The following is a 15471-nucleotide window of genomic DNA, read 5'->3' as shown; positions in this document are numbered from 1 at the left end:
GATTGATCCCAAAGCCTGGTGCTCCTGGCCACTATGCCAGATGTATGTTCCTGGGAGAGTTACTTCTGTCTCTTACTTCTGTAAAACAAGGGGCTAAACCAGATGATCTCTACAGATCCTTCCACATCTGACATTTCGTGGTCTATTCTTTGTGTGTGAGTGTGTGTGTGTGTGTGTGTGTGATCTAGTCTCCTGGCCCCCACTCATATCCAAACTGGCTAGATGAAGGGGGTAGGGGACTAATAATTCACGTCTTTCATCCTCCTAGTTAGCATTTTTTTTTTCTTCCAGAAGAAGTGACCCAAACATTCATATTCCTATCTGTGGGTTTGTATCCTGGACAGTTCCATCCACTCCCTCTTGTACAGCCCCTGCCTGAATCCTGTCTCATTAACTCTTCCTTGTAGGGGTCCTGATGTCCGTGGAAGGCACTCCCTAAAGAGCCTGCCAACACTCGTGGGACCGCAGAGCGCAGAAGTCACTGGGCACATCTGGATCGGCTCGCTAGCCCGGGGCTGGAGGGGTGTGTGGGGCGACTCGCCCACACGCCCGCCCTCTCCTCTGCGGCGCAGCTCTGCCCCCCCATCCCTCGGGGCCCCCATCTCTCCGCTCCCGTTTCCTCTGTAAATCTAAAACACGAATCCCCACTTCAAGGGGCTGCAGAGATTAAGTGAGATACGTATTTGAGAAGTACTAGTATGCTCGCTATCGCGCTCCATCTTCGCGCCCCCGGAGGAGAGTCCAGAGGACTAAGAAGCCCCCGACCAGGCAGGAGACGGGCAGAGAGAGATCAGGGGCTGCAGAGCCCGAAGTCCAGGCTGCGGAGGACCCCGCAGGTGCCCGCCCCGAGGGGTCGCCCCTAGAGCACCGGGGGCTCCGGAAGAGGAGGGGTACCCGGCCGAATCACCTCAGCCACCGCTTCCCGCCCGCGGGCGTCTCCCGGCCCCAAGTGAAGCTCTACGGGTTCCTCACCTCCGACTCCCGCCGCTGGCTTCTGAACGCTTCCCGGCCCTTGGGTGCCGCTTGCTTCCCTTTGCCGCCGCCGTTGCCGTTGCTATTGGCAGACGAGCTCCCGGCCCCGGGAGCCACGGGGTCCTCCATGCGGCCCTTGTCAGCGTCTCCTCTCAGCCTCTCCGCGCTCTCTGCCCGGGGCGACCCCGCCGCCGCGCGCCGGGAGCCAGGCCCCGCCCTCTCCACAGCTATTGGCCGCGGTCGCGCCCCGCAGCCCCGCCCCGCAGCGCAATTGGTTGTTCGACGGCTCCAAGCGGGACTTGGAAGAGGTGGGGGGGCTCATTCACGGGATTTCGCCCCCCTCCTTTTTTTTTTTTTTAAAGTCCTGCGGAGTTGCTGGTAGCTTTAGGCTCCGGGGTAGGGTCCCCGCTCCACCTCCCGAATTCTGGGCCTTGAGTTCTATCAGGTTATCTTTTTGCTTCTCACTCAGCACTCATCGCCTCCCAAATAGCGACCTTTTTGGGGAGATCTAGTCTCCGCCTCCTGCTCCACTGCAGTCTCCCTTTCCCTATTACCACGGACCTCTCTCCCGGCTCCCGCATTACGTCCCAAGTCCGGTGTCAGCTGCAGGGCACTGCTCGGTGGCCAGGGACACCGCAGGAAACCAGGGACCCGCTCTCTCTCTAAGATTTCTCGAGAATTCAGCCCGCCCGGAGCGAGGGCTTGGCTGGGAGATGGTGGGTTGAGGGGTGGGGTGAGGCTTCACTGAAATTGCTGGAGCCCTTCAGAGCTGCTCCTGGTCATCTGTCTTTCTCTTCTGAAATGGGGCACCTTCCTCAGGTGTTAGCTGCGGAGAAAAGTTGAATGGAAAGCAAGCTCCCACCTGCTCCCCAGTCCTTTCCTTCGTTTCTCTAAGATCCTTCCTAAGGGCTCCATACAAAGGAGGCTGTGTCGTCTGCCGCTCTGAGTTTATATAAAAAACGGTTTATTGTAAATATTTAGGCTGTCTGTGTTGGTAATTAAAAGTCCCAAACAAGCAACCGGAGGGGAATGGGTGAAACAATATGGGTGGGATTGGGGGAATTGTTGAGCTGTCACTTTGTTCCAGGCATGGCACTAGACACTTTCCAGATATCATATGGTACTTCATTCTGACAGGCTGTTTTCACTAATCCTGTATTACTATTGAGAAAACCAGGACTCAGAGATTACTCCTTGCAGTTCCCAAGGTATCATATTCTATCTTGTCTCAGTGTCTTTGCAGTTCTTTCTCTCTGGAAAAAACTTTCTGCTCTTTTTGGCTAACTTCTGTTGTTCCATGAGGATTCTATTTTGTTATTACCTCTGCTTCCAGAAAGCCTTCCTTTGACCCTTTCAACCCATTCAGGCTGTATTGTGTCACATTAAGTCTGCTTGGATTCAAAATTCTTATATTTTCTACTATATCCTCAAAATAAGAGGCTCAAAGGAATTTCCGCCTTCCTATATCTTAGGGGCAACTCTCTTTTCTTAATAATTCTTTTTTTTTAATTTTATTTTTAAGTAATCTCTACACCTAACGTGGAGCTCAAATTTACAATCCTGAGACCAAGAGTTGCATGTACCACCAATTGAGCCAGCCAGGCACCCCAACTCTTCTTTTTTAACCATATCTCCCCCCATACTTTCTTCTGCTAGTTGGTGGGTGACAGATCACGGCAGAGTTAAAAGAGAGAACTTTTTGGAGCTTTCTCAGTTCCTTTCTTTCCTATCCCCAACATTTCCTTACTGTGTCCACACCATCATCTTCCCTTTCCTCTCCCATTCCCCCCAACCTGAATATAAGTTCCTTCAAAGTAAGGCCAAGGTCTGTTCATTTTGTATACCTCATATAGGTATGTTTAACACAGGGGTTCTGTAATACTGACTGAAAAATTATTTGTTGTAGGGAGCTGTCCCATGCATTGTAGGATGGCCTCTCCATACTAGTTGTCAGTATTAGTACACTCCCCCAAGTTGTGACAAGCAAAAGTTGTCTCCAGATACTGCAAATGTTCTCTGAGGAACAAAATCTTCTGCAGCTGAGATCTACTGGTTTAACATAATTGAACTGGTATGAATTTCCAAGGAATTCCATGGCTCAAGACCTTAACTATTTGATTTTGGAATTTTTTTCAGGGTATAATTTGTTAAACTCTAAGATTCACACTCTGCTTTAAAATTCACAACCCACGCCTAGCTCATCACTGCTGCAATGTGGTAAACCTGCCACAGCACAGCCCATTGGCGTTTCTTAATAAAAGAATTAATTATTCTGTCTTCCTCTTCCCAATTCCTGTTCTCCTAAGCAATTAGAGTTCTAGGATTGACAGGCCCAAAACTTCATAGTTCTTTTGTAGGCCTAGTCAATCAGCAGGATTCTCAAACAGGGGTGGCAGATAGGATTGGCCAGTTTTGAGGTTTTGCTCCTTTTCCAGTCTAACTCTTGGGCAAAGGAGCAAACCTCAAACTGGCTTCAATAAGGAGTAGGACTGAGGACAGCTTTCAAGTCCCCTCTGGCCTCAATGCAAAGCCAATTGCTGAGCCTGGAGCTCCATCTGGCTTCATTTTCAGAGTAGGGGTTTGAAAAACTGGTGTTAGGGAGATTGCAAAGAACAACACAAGAGACCTGGGTCTGTTATCTTTCCCACACCTCAGTGGAATGGGAAACAGTAGAGATCAGACATTTGTCTGTTCCTTATAGGCCCAGACTTTCAGAGGTTGTCATAAGGACTAAGATATCTGGAAAACAATTCCTGGAAGAAGTAACAAGAAACCACGGATTAACTGAGAACTTTGAAACTATAGGCCATGGACTTAGCACACACTGAACTTCTTTAAGCTTATTTGTCAACAAAGATGTGGTAGTCATCAGTAACCAATGACCACAGAGGCATCCACATATATAGCTGAAAGCTAATGAGGGGCTAGTCTACAAGTTTTTCCACGTTGCAGAGATGGCTCCAATGCTGTTATTTTTTTAAATCAACTCTACCACTTTTCCTTGTCCCAAAACTCAGGCATTTGGGGGCTGCTGGCAGAGGGTTGGAGGTATAAATATTTATAGTTACAAGGACTGAACATATCCTCTTCCCATATAAGTGCCTGACTTTAATCCATGGAGGTCAGATACTAGATTAAATAGATAGCACCTGTTACAGAGGGAGCTTAAAAATAAGATGCAGAAAGTCTTACAATACTCAATTTTGGATGACCTTGGGCAGCCAGGATGATGTAGTAGAAAAAGGACAGAGTATCTTCCTCTCCTATCAATGGCACAGGCAACAGAGGCTGTGGGACCCTAGACTGAGATGAGGAATTGATGTTTAGGAATTGATGTAGCACATGGTGTGTGCCAGGTTTTTAAGCAGCATTTAAAAAATTAAATCAGGTGTTTAAATCCTTGCCCTAGGAGACAAGGATTAACCATTTCATAGGCAGGAAAACTAAGGCTCCGATTGGTTCTATTATATACATAAAGTATACAACTTATAAATGGAAATGCTAGTCAAGTGAGCCTGACTTAAAGTCTAATCTCTTTCCATACAAACCACAAGCTAGAGAAATTTCACAGCAGTGGGCAGTCAGGGCTTACCCTGAGTTTGAAACTAACACCCAGGCACCCAAGTCCCATCTTTTACAGAAGAGGACTCAAGCCCTGCTCTAAGGGGGTGAACCTGCCAGCTGGCTCACAGGCTTCATTGCTAGCCGCTGCTTTCTCTTTCTCCTCAACTGGCATGGCACCAGCTTTGAGCCATTACCAACTGCCCAGACTATTTTAGCTCTTAGTTTAGATAAACACAAGTCAAAAGTAGCAGAAGATTCTGAGAGGGGAGAAAACATCTTGCCTACAGGAAGAACTAGGTTAGATTGTCAACTAAGAAAGGTGGCTATCAGAAAGCTACTCAAAAATGGCCACTCTATTGGCAGTTTAGAAAGACACAGTTGGATTTAATCTTCCAGTTACTGATTTAGTCAGGCAAAAGCTGACTTGGAGACAAATTTCTGCCGGATTATTTCTTCCCTTCGGTTGGATGTAGTCAGGTTCTGGGTGTCAGGGCCTTTTAATCCCAAACCATGGATGCTGGCTGGCTTCCTGTGCTCTCCAGTTAAGGGCAGCACACAGAAGATTTGGGGGGACCTAGAACCAGATATTTCTCTGCCTTAGGCCTACACTTCTCAACTCCCCAGGGTGATGGTTCTTTTCTTTCTTTTTTTAAAAGATTTTATTTATTTGAGAAAGTGTGTGTGCATGTGGTAGGGTGTGGACAGACAGAGAGAAAGAGAGCATGAATGGGGGTCAGAAAGGGGCAGAGGGAGAGAGAGAAGCAGGCTTCCCGCTGAGCTGGGAGCCCCATCTGGGGCTAGATTCCAGGACCCTGGGATCATGACCTAAGCAAAGGCAGACGCTTAATGACTGAGCCACCTAGGTGCCCCAGAAAGCAGGTTCCTTACACACATAACCAGGGGGCAGGTTGGGGGGTAGATATTAGTGGAAAGGCCCGCCATGGAATAAGGGACCCAAGGCTAAGGCCATTTAAACATTTAAATGTTTAAACATTTAAACATTATTGGTAGCCTATTGGTAAGATGCTTTTTTACATCCTTGTCCTGCAGCAGGCTCTCCAGCCCATTGCCTAGAAACATCTCTCACTCTGAATTTATAGTTCGCAGAAACAAGGAATACACTCAAGACAAGAATCCATGTTAAGAATATTTTATTTATCTTTTGAGATTACATAGTCATTATTGCTGATCTAATACAATCACTTAGACATAAAGATTTCCAAGAGTCTCTCAGAAATGGCGATTCTTAGAGGTTTTATTTCCTTTCAGTAAGATGACAATGAGAACTAGATGATTATATATATAATATATATATATTATATATATATAGTTTAGTTTATCGTCTACGTATAATTTGCTGGTGTTGCCTATTTTCTTTCCATAATTTTCCATTATTAAAAAAGCGTAATGCAACAATGCATTTTGATTTCTTTTTTTTAAAACCATGACAAAGTTAATTTTGAGAAAACCACAGGAGCAGCAGTTTCAGATCTGTTCAGAGAAAAGCCAAGCAGCAAAAAAGCTCTGCAGGAGTATGTGGCCATGGGGAGCCGTGCTCATACAGGAGGGTAGGATGAAGAGGTAGGAGGGCAGACAGAGAAGGTAGACCAGATACCTTTTTTCTTTTTTAATGAGAAAAAAAACAAAACAAAACAAACAAAACCCTGATTTTCCATTAAGAAGGCAAAAAAGACCTTGAAAACTAGTACTAGTTCATTGTAGAGAAAATGGTAAGTATCCCCACTTGCCAGGGCCATAAACAAACAGATAATTAGTCTTCTTTCCCTAAGATGCATCTCAGGTGAGAGCTTGAGGGAAGAAGATAGATTTGTTCTGGTTTCAATGGTAGAGGGAATGACCAAATTCCAACATTAAGATAGAACCCAAATACTCAAGAGACCTGGGCCTCCCACTTCTTAACGGTTGCTAACATAGGGTCCCCAGAGAGAAAGGAAAAGAGGTCATCTGAAACTCAGAGGCAAATATCTCAATATCTCATCATGGGCAACAACACTGGCAACTTAGGTGTCTCCTTTTTTATTTGCCATGGGTCTCTTTACTATAGCAAGGCAGGTATGCTCGGTCATGATCAGTACGTAGTAATACTGCTCCAGAGAGCCAGGCTTTACTGAGAAACAGAAGGTTATGATTTTTTGGTTTAAGAACATAACAGGCTAGAGTCCAGATATCTGCCTAATGGAATCTGCCCTTGATGTAAGATGAGTTATGAAGATCTGTATCCAATTAATTAATATGAAAGAGATCCAATTAATTAATACAAAACTCAGAGCTGGGTAGGCGAAAGAAGAATTGAGTGGCCTCGTGGAATTTTCAGCATTTACAATCTTCCTCGTGAAAGAATATAGCCATGTATGTGGCAGGCACCTTTCCACTATGTGCTAAGACATACAGCCTCTAAGGGACCAGGCATTATGGGCTGAGGCTATATACTACTTAATGAGGCAAATAACCATTTACCCAAAGCCCACCTCTCTACCTACAAAAGGAAGGTCACTTCCAGACTAGCTCTGAAAGTATATGTGAAGACCAGGAAAAGCTGAAAAAGGTGGAGGCAGGAGAAGAGAATCAGGGTGGGATGATGCTGGCTGGCCTGGTGGTGTTTCCTTGAGTCACCTTGGTCTTGAGACTATGAGGCAGACCAGTGAAGGAAAAAAAATGGGAAAACAAACAAGCAAGCAAACAGATATGAGAGTGTTAAAGAAGGTGGTCAGGTGGGAAAGGGACTCACTTCATTCAGGATTTCTAGGGGCACCCCAAACTTACTGTTAGAAACAGTCTCAGTCTGGTGCCAATGAAACCCTTAAGACCAACAGGTCAGTCTCCAAAAGGTATCCAACTTTCATGTGAGACATAAAATTTCACTCTGCTCACATTACTAGTTTTTTGTAATGTTGGAGTTACTCAAGAAACCACCTCTGAAATATAGAATCCGAAGATGGAAGAGGCAGGAACATAAAAATATACCCCAGTAGAGAAGAAAAACCACAAACTAAATCATAGAGATACCAGATCTCAGTTTCATCAATGGCAACAGCCAAAGAAATGAATGTCTGAGGAGGTTCAAACTAGTCAAACTAGCTTTAATCATCTGGACACAGTTTGTAGTGTCATCTCTGTATAGCTTAGCCAGGTAAGCTGCAAAGCCCTTCCCAGGAGACAAATACATTCTACTTCTTTAGAGTGTCAGGCTGTGGGCCTGAATGGTTGGTTCCACTTCCAAACCCCTACACCTCCCACCCCCAAATCCACTGGAAAGTACATCTTTCCCTGTTCCATTTCAAAAGCAGTTTTAGACAATAAGAGAAAATTTCAGGAAGCAAGAGTTTCACAACAAGCTCTCCTTTTCTGAGACAGTGTCAGTCTAGACGGAACCTCCCGGGAAACTGTTCAGTTAAAGAACAAGTAAAACTATAGATCCCAGTGGGGCTGGCCCTCACTTCCTGGGCAAAGGTTACTTGGGTTACAAAGATGGCAAAAACAACATCTGACAAACACCAGAGCTGCTGAGGAAATAATGGAGGCACATTCCTCTTGGAACCAGAAAGTGTTAAAACACACATGAATATTCAAGGAAGAAAAGGGTCTTCAGGAAGGAGACTCCCAGTAAGCACAGGCACAGCTAAGTTCTTGGTGTAGCTTGCCAAAGCCATAACATTCCTTCCTTCCTAGTCATTTTATAAAGAAGGCAGTGATAGTGATGGTCAAGGCTGGGAACCCAGGCCATGTTAATTCAGTGGCTTCCAAAAGGCCTCACCTGGGGAAGGGCCAAAGCTGAGAAAGGCAGCTGCTGAAATTTATTCCAGAAAACCCCAGGGAACAAGGAGTCTGGAATCCCTGGACTAACTCCTGAACTTGGACAAGAGACAAATGGCCATTGTTGAGGATTCCAAGTCAATGGGGAATGATGTAGAAGATGCACTGGGAAGGTTACTCCATAGCTGTCCTTCCTCAGCCTGTCCTTTGTGGCTTTCACAGCCCTCGGGGCAGTAACCACACTCTGGGCCAAGGCAACAGGCACAGGATTCTAGATTTTAATAAATAAATAACCTAACATATAGGGTGAGCACGGCAGGCAGCTGATTGGAGAAGCAGTTTGCTGGGTTCTTTCCTGTATAGGAGTGGAGAAAAGCCTTGGAGTTCTATTCCTTAAAATTTCTTCTGGCTTGAATTACAGGAACTTAATACCTAGAGGGAGAAAGAAAGATGAGACTGTGATGTTATCAGTTTGGGAGAATGCTGGGACATGAAGAGCCCACCTAAAGGGATAGAGCAGCAAGGAGGCAGGGACTTTTCTGGGGTGTATGATGAGGGCAGATACTTGGTGATGCCCAGTATTTCTCCATAAAGAGATAAAAATCGTATCAAGAAGATGAAGTGGAGAAAGGCAAATTCAGAAAAGGGAACACTATTTAATGTCTGAAGAAGGCCTCAAAGAGTCCCTTGGGGGTGGCAATGAAGGGAAGTAGGTTTCTTTTTCTAAGTTCACATAAATGTGAAAGATGCAAAGACCAATCCCAGTGCAGAAAGCTCTTTTCTACCCGGGCTTCCCTGTCTTCTGGGGCGGAGGGGGCCAAGGCACCTGTAATAATTAGGCTTGAAGGGCCCATTCTTGTTGAGTCCCAGATACTTGGCCTGTTCATCCGTCAGCTCTGTCAGGTGGGCATCAAAGGTGGGCAGGTGTAGGCTCGCCACATACTCATCTGGAAGAGACCACAGAAGCCCTAGTATAAACATTCATACCTCTTGTCTTGCTGTTCTCTCCAGGCTAGGCCTTAAAAAGTTGGAAGACACCTTCTAATTCCCAGAACTGAAAGAAAAATGCTCCACTGGTTCATGGGCCCAGAATTCTATGGAGTAGCTGCTTCGGTTTCCAGCCAAGTGTTTTTTAAAGTCCAAACATTTCTTTCTTGCTAGCTGTCTCATCCTTGAAGCTTCCCTTCTCCCCAGAAGGGTAAGGGAAATGTGAAAGAAGCAATAGTCATTAGCATCTAAAAGAAAGGATAGGATAGCAGGGGACTAAAAAATGGGAAACTCAAACTTTACTTCTACCTTAAACTCTGAACTTCGGGTTACTCAGAAAAATGAACACCTGAAGATGTTGGAAAGGAATGTCTAATAATGATATTACATTGTTTGCTTTGCTTTTAGTATCCTTAGTTCTTATGGCTTTCTATTTACATTCTATTACTTGAATACATATTATTCAGAATTTTATGTAATTTTCCAAGTACTTGTTTGGTCTTCCTAACTTCATTATAAATTCAGTCAAAACACTGTCCTATCTTTTTTTTTATATCTTCCCAAAGCATATATTAAAGGGAAAATATGTCAACTTCTAACAGTCGATATGCATCTTGGGCTAAAGCAAAGCAAACTAGAAGCTGATTTATTCCCTGATTTTTGCCTGAAGAGTTTATAAACACACTGTAGCAGTTCAGGTGCTTGAGGCAGTTTCTTTAAAAAATTCAAGATAGTTTAACATTTCTCTTATATGAAACACCCACATAACTAGTCTTAACAGAAGCTATTCAGTCCTTCCTTTGGCCTGGGACAATGAGGTCTGTGTGAGAAGATGTAGTATGAGAAGTCTTCTTGGTCTGAGGAGAATTTGAAAGGGGCTATGTAGCCTAGAAATGGAGTAAGTCAGATGTCACAAGGTAGAAGATGAGTCCTCTTTGTCAGGGGAAGATTTTTTTTCTCCTTTGAGACTCACATATAAGATACTTTAAGACAGAAAATCCTTAAAATTCATAGACAGGTACACCAAATCATAGCAAAATGTAGTGACTTCAATAGGGCAACTCACATGGAAAATGTGATAAATCAGTTAGGAAGCTAACCTAGGAATCCTAGCTCCTACTCTGCAAGATACAGACATCATTTTCCCCCCTATCTATAAGAAATTTAATGCCACGAAGTTCATTAGGCTCTGACTCTGAACTACTTCGGTAAGGATAGGGATGGAAGAGCACATGCTTACCCATTTTCTTGGGCAACAGGTAGACATCCTGCTTATAACGACCCTCAGGAGCATTGTAAAGCTCTATCAAGGCAAGAGCCTAGAAAAGCAGAGAGATGGATGCTGACGTGCCATATCAAGTGAAATGCTGATGATCTAATGACCCTCTCCAGCCCACTGCTTTCCCGGCTGGTGGCCCTACCTGAGTAGTAGCGGTGATTGAGAGCACAAATGTAGGCACTGTGGAGCAGCTTAGGTTCAGCAGACGGCCCTAGAGAGCAAGGGTTAAGACACAGATGGGTTAGGACAAAGTCTCTAGCCTTTCAGGAGTGAGGGACGAGCATAACTGCCATTTTCCAAATACCTCCCAACTACCATTGCTGGATAAAAAGCAGGTATTCAATAAATAGAAATGAACTGACTGACATTTAAGTGAAATTTTTAAATTCTGGAAAATATGATAGAAGGTAACAGATAAAGGATCTCTGGGATTATGTCAAAAAGGATAGAGATAGTCACATGATACTGAGGCTTATGCCAAGGAAGGGCATATTTCTCTTGAATTTTCTACTTTCTGCAATAGAATATCCTCCTTCTGAAATACTGGCATTCCTTTTAAAGATTGATGTAAACAAGGATGTAGTTAAATCCAAGGGCAACCTCTCTCCACGTTGTGAGAGGAGATACTTTTGGATTTAGGAAGCTGGGACGATTTCTGTGCTTCTTCCTTAGTTTGGTTCTCCTGAATTCAAGGGTAGTCTCGTATTTCTACTGGGTGACTCAGAGGATACAAGAGGTAGAGACTAATGGAAAATGCTATCCTATCCTATTTTGTTTCCCAGGAAGACTGACCACATTTTTTGCTCAAACACAGTAGCCAAAACCAACTGTGGTGCTTACTTTTGTCACCAAAATTACTAGATGGGACCTCCCAGGGCAACTGGAAATAAGTCACTAGATAGCTGGCTGATATCAAAGCAATTAATGAATATTTAACAACCTGTCCATCCCTTCCCTGGTACACACTCCTTTCTTGTGAAGAAATAATCCAGTCCCTTTACAGATGCCCTAAAGTATTTGAGAAGGTGGGATAAGGTGAAAAAAGGTAAAGAGAACAAGGAAGATATTCAAACATAAATTTAAGGGTACCCAGATGAAGACAGTATTATCTTTCGTATTTTCATATTCAGTTTCTTTAATTTAAAAAAAGGAAAGAAAACTGGTAGAATATGGGCGCCTGGGTGGCTCAGTGGGTTAAGCCTCTGCCTTCGGCTCAGGTCATGATCTCAGGGTCCTGGGATCGAGTCCCGCATCGGGCTCTCTGCTCAGCAGGGAGCCTGCTTCCTCCTCCTTCTCTCTCTACCTGCCTCTCTGCCTACTTGTAATCTCTCTCTGTCAAATAAATAAATAAATAAAATCTTAAAAAAAAAACCTGGTAGAATATAAAAACTCAAGAAAAGTATTATTATCCTCCTTGTTATTTTGGTATCTTTCCCTGAAGAAGAGAAACTGTCAAGGTCAGAACAGGAGGGCACATCAATATTGCCGTCAGGAATCTAAGACTAGGGAAGAGAAGTTTTCAAGAGAGGAAAAGTGGCCAAACATTGACATGGAAGGCTAAGTGGAATGAAAGTGAAGAATAAGTCTGAGCCAGAAGAGGTCCAGACAGGGAAGTATTAATCACACAACCAATATATAGCTGAGTGCCTACTACACATCTGGCTCAATTCAGAGGAATGGTCACTCAAAAACATGGAATCTATCACCAAAGACATGACCTTCCCAGAGCTTGCCTAAAGTGGTTTAGTGAAGCTTTGTGCTTACTGATTAAGCCATCCCACAAATGACATTATCTCTTTGTAAGCATCACTCAAAGTGGCATTGGTTCTATCTGTTAATTCCTCCACAGTAATAGTCATTATCTGACTCAATCTGTAGAGTGACAGAGAGAGACAGGATAATTGGTGAAAAGTAAGGAACCAAAATAGTTTCTTAATTGCTGAATGAAAAGACATCTCACAATTAGATATAAAATCCAATGGTAAAGTAGTTGAGCTTGTACCAAAGAAGAGTTGAAAATATAAGAGAACATGTGGAGGAGGGAACCTGGGTATTACAGTCTCTCCTGTCAGGGGTGAATTTCTCTTACCAGTCTCAGGTCTTACCTCTGCCAGCAATACTATCCTCTTGCCATCAGGCCATATTACATGGTCAACTTGGGATCTCACACGCTCCCAGGTCAGTTCTGGGGTCCGCAGACTCGCCTGGAATACATACAGTAAACATATCATCAGCCATGACTTGTCCCACTTCATGGACAGAAAGATGTTGAAGGGAGCCATTTTAAGGGGCAAGTTGAAAGAAGCAACCAACATGCCAGATGGAGAATACCTGTCCTGGGTTGGTTAGGACTGTTCCATGTCAGGGAATTTAATCTTAAGGCCCAGCCAGGGAGGGATCACTTAGGATGTCATTCCAAAACATATAGTGTTGGCCCACTCTCTGCTGAGCACAGTAAAAGGTGCTATGGGAAATACGAAAGAAACCACAGACATGGTTTCTGCCTTCATAAAGCTCCTACTTTAGCTGGGGACACAAAACAATGCATATGTGAGGGGGAAAAGCCTTCAAAAATACTTATAAAGCAACATGCAAACAAGTGCAAATTAATACAGAACAAACAGAATACGTAAGTGCTGAAGAGAAACAGAAAAAAGGAAAATCAGAGCTAAGTGGGATTTGTTAGATAAGGCTGGTTGTCCTAAATATAGCATACTGGGGCCCAAGGTTCTGCCTTCATGTCCTCGTGTCCCAGGTTCCACCTTCTCAATGACCGTGGTTCACCCTAAAGTTACAGAAGCTTTGTGACCTAAGTGCAAATGTGAGGAGGTAGGCTTTAGAGAAATGCTTAAGGGCATAGTAAAGCTTCCAAAAGCTCACCCTCCTTCCATTCTGTATATATTCCGAGAACAAGAGAAGAAATGTTAAGTTTATTAACAGCTGCAATCAAGTAACAGTCACAGGGTTTAGACTTAAGATAAAAACTTCCTTCTTCCAATAGGCCATGCCTAAAATAGAAAAGGAGTCCATATTCTGAAACAATCCATTGGCTCAGTTGGTTAAAATTGAGAGGTTCTGTCAAACAGGGGTTTTCAGACAAACAGAGAAACACTTTAGTTATATAATGATCATTTGCTGAGTACATCCTATATTCCAGGCAATGTAGTAAAGGACACTATTACATGAGAATGTGGACTTCTCTACTAGACTGTGAGCTATTTATGGACAGGGACTGTATCAACTTTTCCTTACTAATCTAGTGGGAAAGACAGATATAATTATATTTCAGTATATTTAGGACTACATTAATGATCTAGACCATTTTTTAGACCATTTCTTTATTAGGCAATGAGAAATATAAAATGTCTTGAGATGTCAAGTTTCATAATTTAGTACAATCTTTATCTAAAGAGCAATTTTGTAGTAACTAATGAAATTTTGTATGTACCTAATCTCTGACAATTAGCTTCATCTTTAGAGCTCCATCCTATAGAAATACTTGCTCAAGTTCAGAAATATAAGTGCCTAAGAATGTTCAATCCAGTGTTATTTATAATAGCAAAAAATTTAATTTAATAAGGGAATGGCTAAGTAAATCCAGATAACCTCATACAATGGAATATTACGAAATTCTTATATAAAAAAGGAGATCTAGGGGCACCTGGATGGCTCAGTGGGTTAAAGCCTCTGCCTTCGGCTCAGGTCATGATCCCAGGGTCCTGGGATTGAGCCCCACATCGGGCTCTCTACTCGGCGGGGAGCCTGCTTTCCTCTCTCTTTCTGCCTGCTTCTCTGCCTACTTGTGATCTCTGTCTGTCAAATAAATGAATAAAATCCTTAAAAAAAAATTTTCAGTAAGAAACTTAAAAAAAAAAAAAGTAGATCTATGTGTGTTAACATGAAAACCATTCATTATTGTTACATGAAAAAATAAAGGTGCAGAACAGTATACTAGTACTCCAATTCTATAAGTGTTTTACTTCCTTCCTTAAACATATTTATCTTGCTCAAATTTTTATACTAAGCAAATATTAAAGTTAGAATTCAATTTTTTTAAAATAAATAAACACTGTAAATAGAGTTTAAAAAGAATCTGAGCGAACAGACCACTTTGGGAAGTTAAGAATATACAAGGTAAATCCCTTAGCCTTTGGAAATAACAACATGGAGGACAATAACCATGTAGAGCCAAATGACAGTGCTTGGTGACACTGGTATTTTTTTTTATGGAGATGATGGACTTTAAAGTAGTTCAAGTTCTTAGTGTCTCATACTCTTAATCTTCCAGAGGACATGCAATCTTGGTGACTGGGAGTAAAGAGGTGACACCAGGATACTTTCATCATGGAGTCTCCTGTTTTAGGAAGTCTTCCCTGGGAGAAAAAGATACTGTGGAATCAAAGAAGGGAGACTTTATGAACATCATAAAACGATCGATGCTTTGTTGGAGCACTGGAATGGCTGTGGTGCCAGCAAAAGACATGAGGTCAATTAAAACAGGGTTTGAAGAGAAACTAAGTTACATTATCTCTAGCACTGTCCAGGCACCTTCCATAACCTACTAAGTTTATTGAACAGTTACACTCCTTGAGAGAAGGATTTCCTATGACCAGCAGAGTTTTATAAGAGTTTCTCGGGGTGCCTGGGTGGCTCAGTGGGTTAAGGCCTCTGCCTTTGGCTCAGGTCATGATCCCAAGGTCCTAGGATCGAGGCCTACATCATCGAGCTCTCTGCTCAGCAGGGAGCCTGCTTCCCTTCTCTCTCTGCCTGCCTCTCTGCCTACCTATGATCTTTGTCTGTCAAATAAATAAATAAAATCTTTAAAAAAAAAAAATTTTATCTTAAAGGGGATGCCTCGGTGGCTCAGTCAGTTAAGCGCCTGATGCTTGATTTTG

At 43.2% G+C, this 15471-nt stretch overlaps 2 protein-coding genes across 8 annotated transcripts in view; both read right to left on the bottom strand.

Moving 5' to 3' along the window:
• The window catches only part of STRIP2 (striatin interacting protein 2), a 50430-nt gene extending 49300 nt beyond the window's left edge, over nt 1–1130 (bottom strand). The window contains exon 1 of the mRNA XM_044246551.1: nt 973–1130. Coding sequence (XP_044102486.1) covers nt 973–1101 — 129 coding nt within the window. The 5' untranslated portion in view covers nt 1102–1130. The remainder of the gene's footprint in view (nt 1–972) is intronic.
• A 4540-nt stretch (nt 1131–5670) lies between these two features.
• AHCYL2 (adenosylhomocysteinase like 2) overlaps nt 5671–15471 on the bottom strand; it is a 167625-nt gene continuing 157824 nt past the window's right edge. For all 7 annotated transcript variants that reach the window (XM_044246544.1, XM_044246545.1, XM_044246548.1 and 4 more), the window contains 5 exons: nt 12682–12780; nt 10719–10787; nt 10538–10616; nt 9137–9257; nt 5671–8742 (listed from right to left, as the gene is read on the bottom strand). In XM_044246544.1, coding sequence (XP_044102479.1) covers nt 8736–8742; nt 9137–9257; nt 10538–10616; nt 10719–10787; nt 12682–12780 — 375 coding nt within the window. In that variant the 3' untranslated portion in view covers nt 5671–8735. The remainder of the gene's footprint in view (nt 8743–9136; nt 9258–10537; nt 10617–10718; nt 10788–12681; nt 12781–15471) is intronic.

This window comes from Neovison vison, chromosome 4 (assembly GCF_020171115.1).
Source record: "Neovison vison isolate M4711 chromosome 4, ASM_NN_V1, whole genome shotgun sequence".
Classification (NCBI taxonomy): Eukaryota; Metazoa; Chordata; class Mammalia; order Carnivora; family Mustelidae; genus Neogale; species Neogale vison.
Note: the sequence above shows the minus strand (reverse complement) of the source record. Positions and strands in the feature narration are given on the sequence as shown.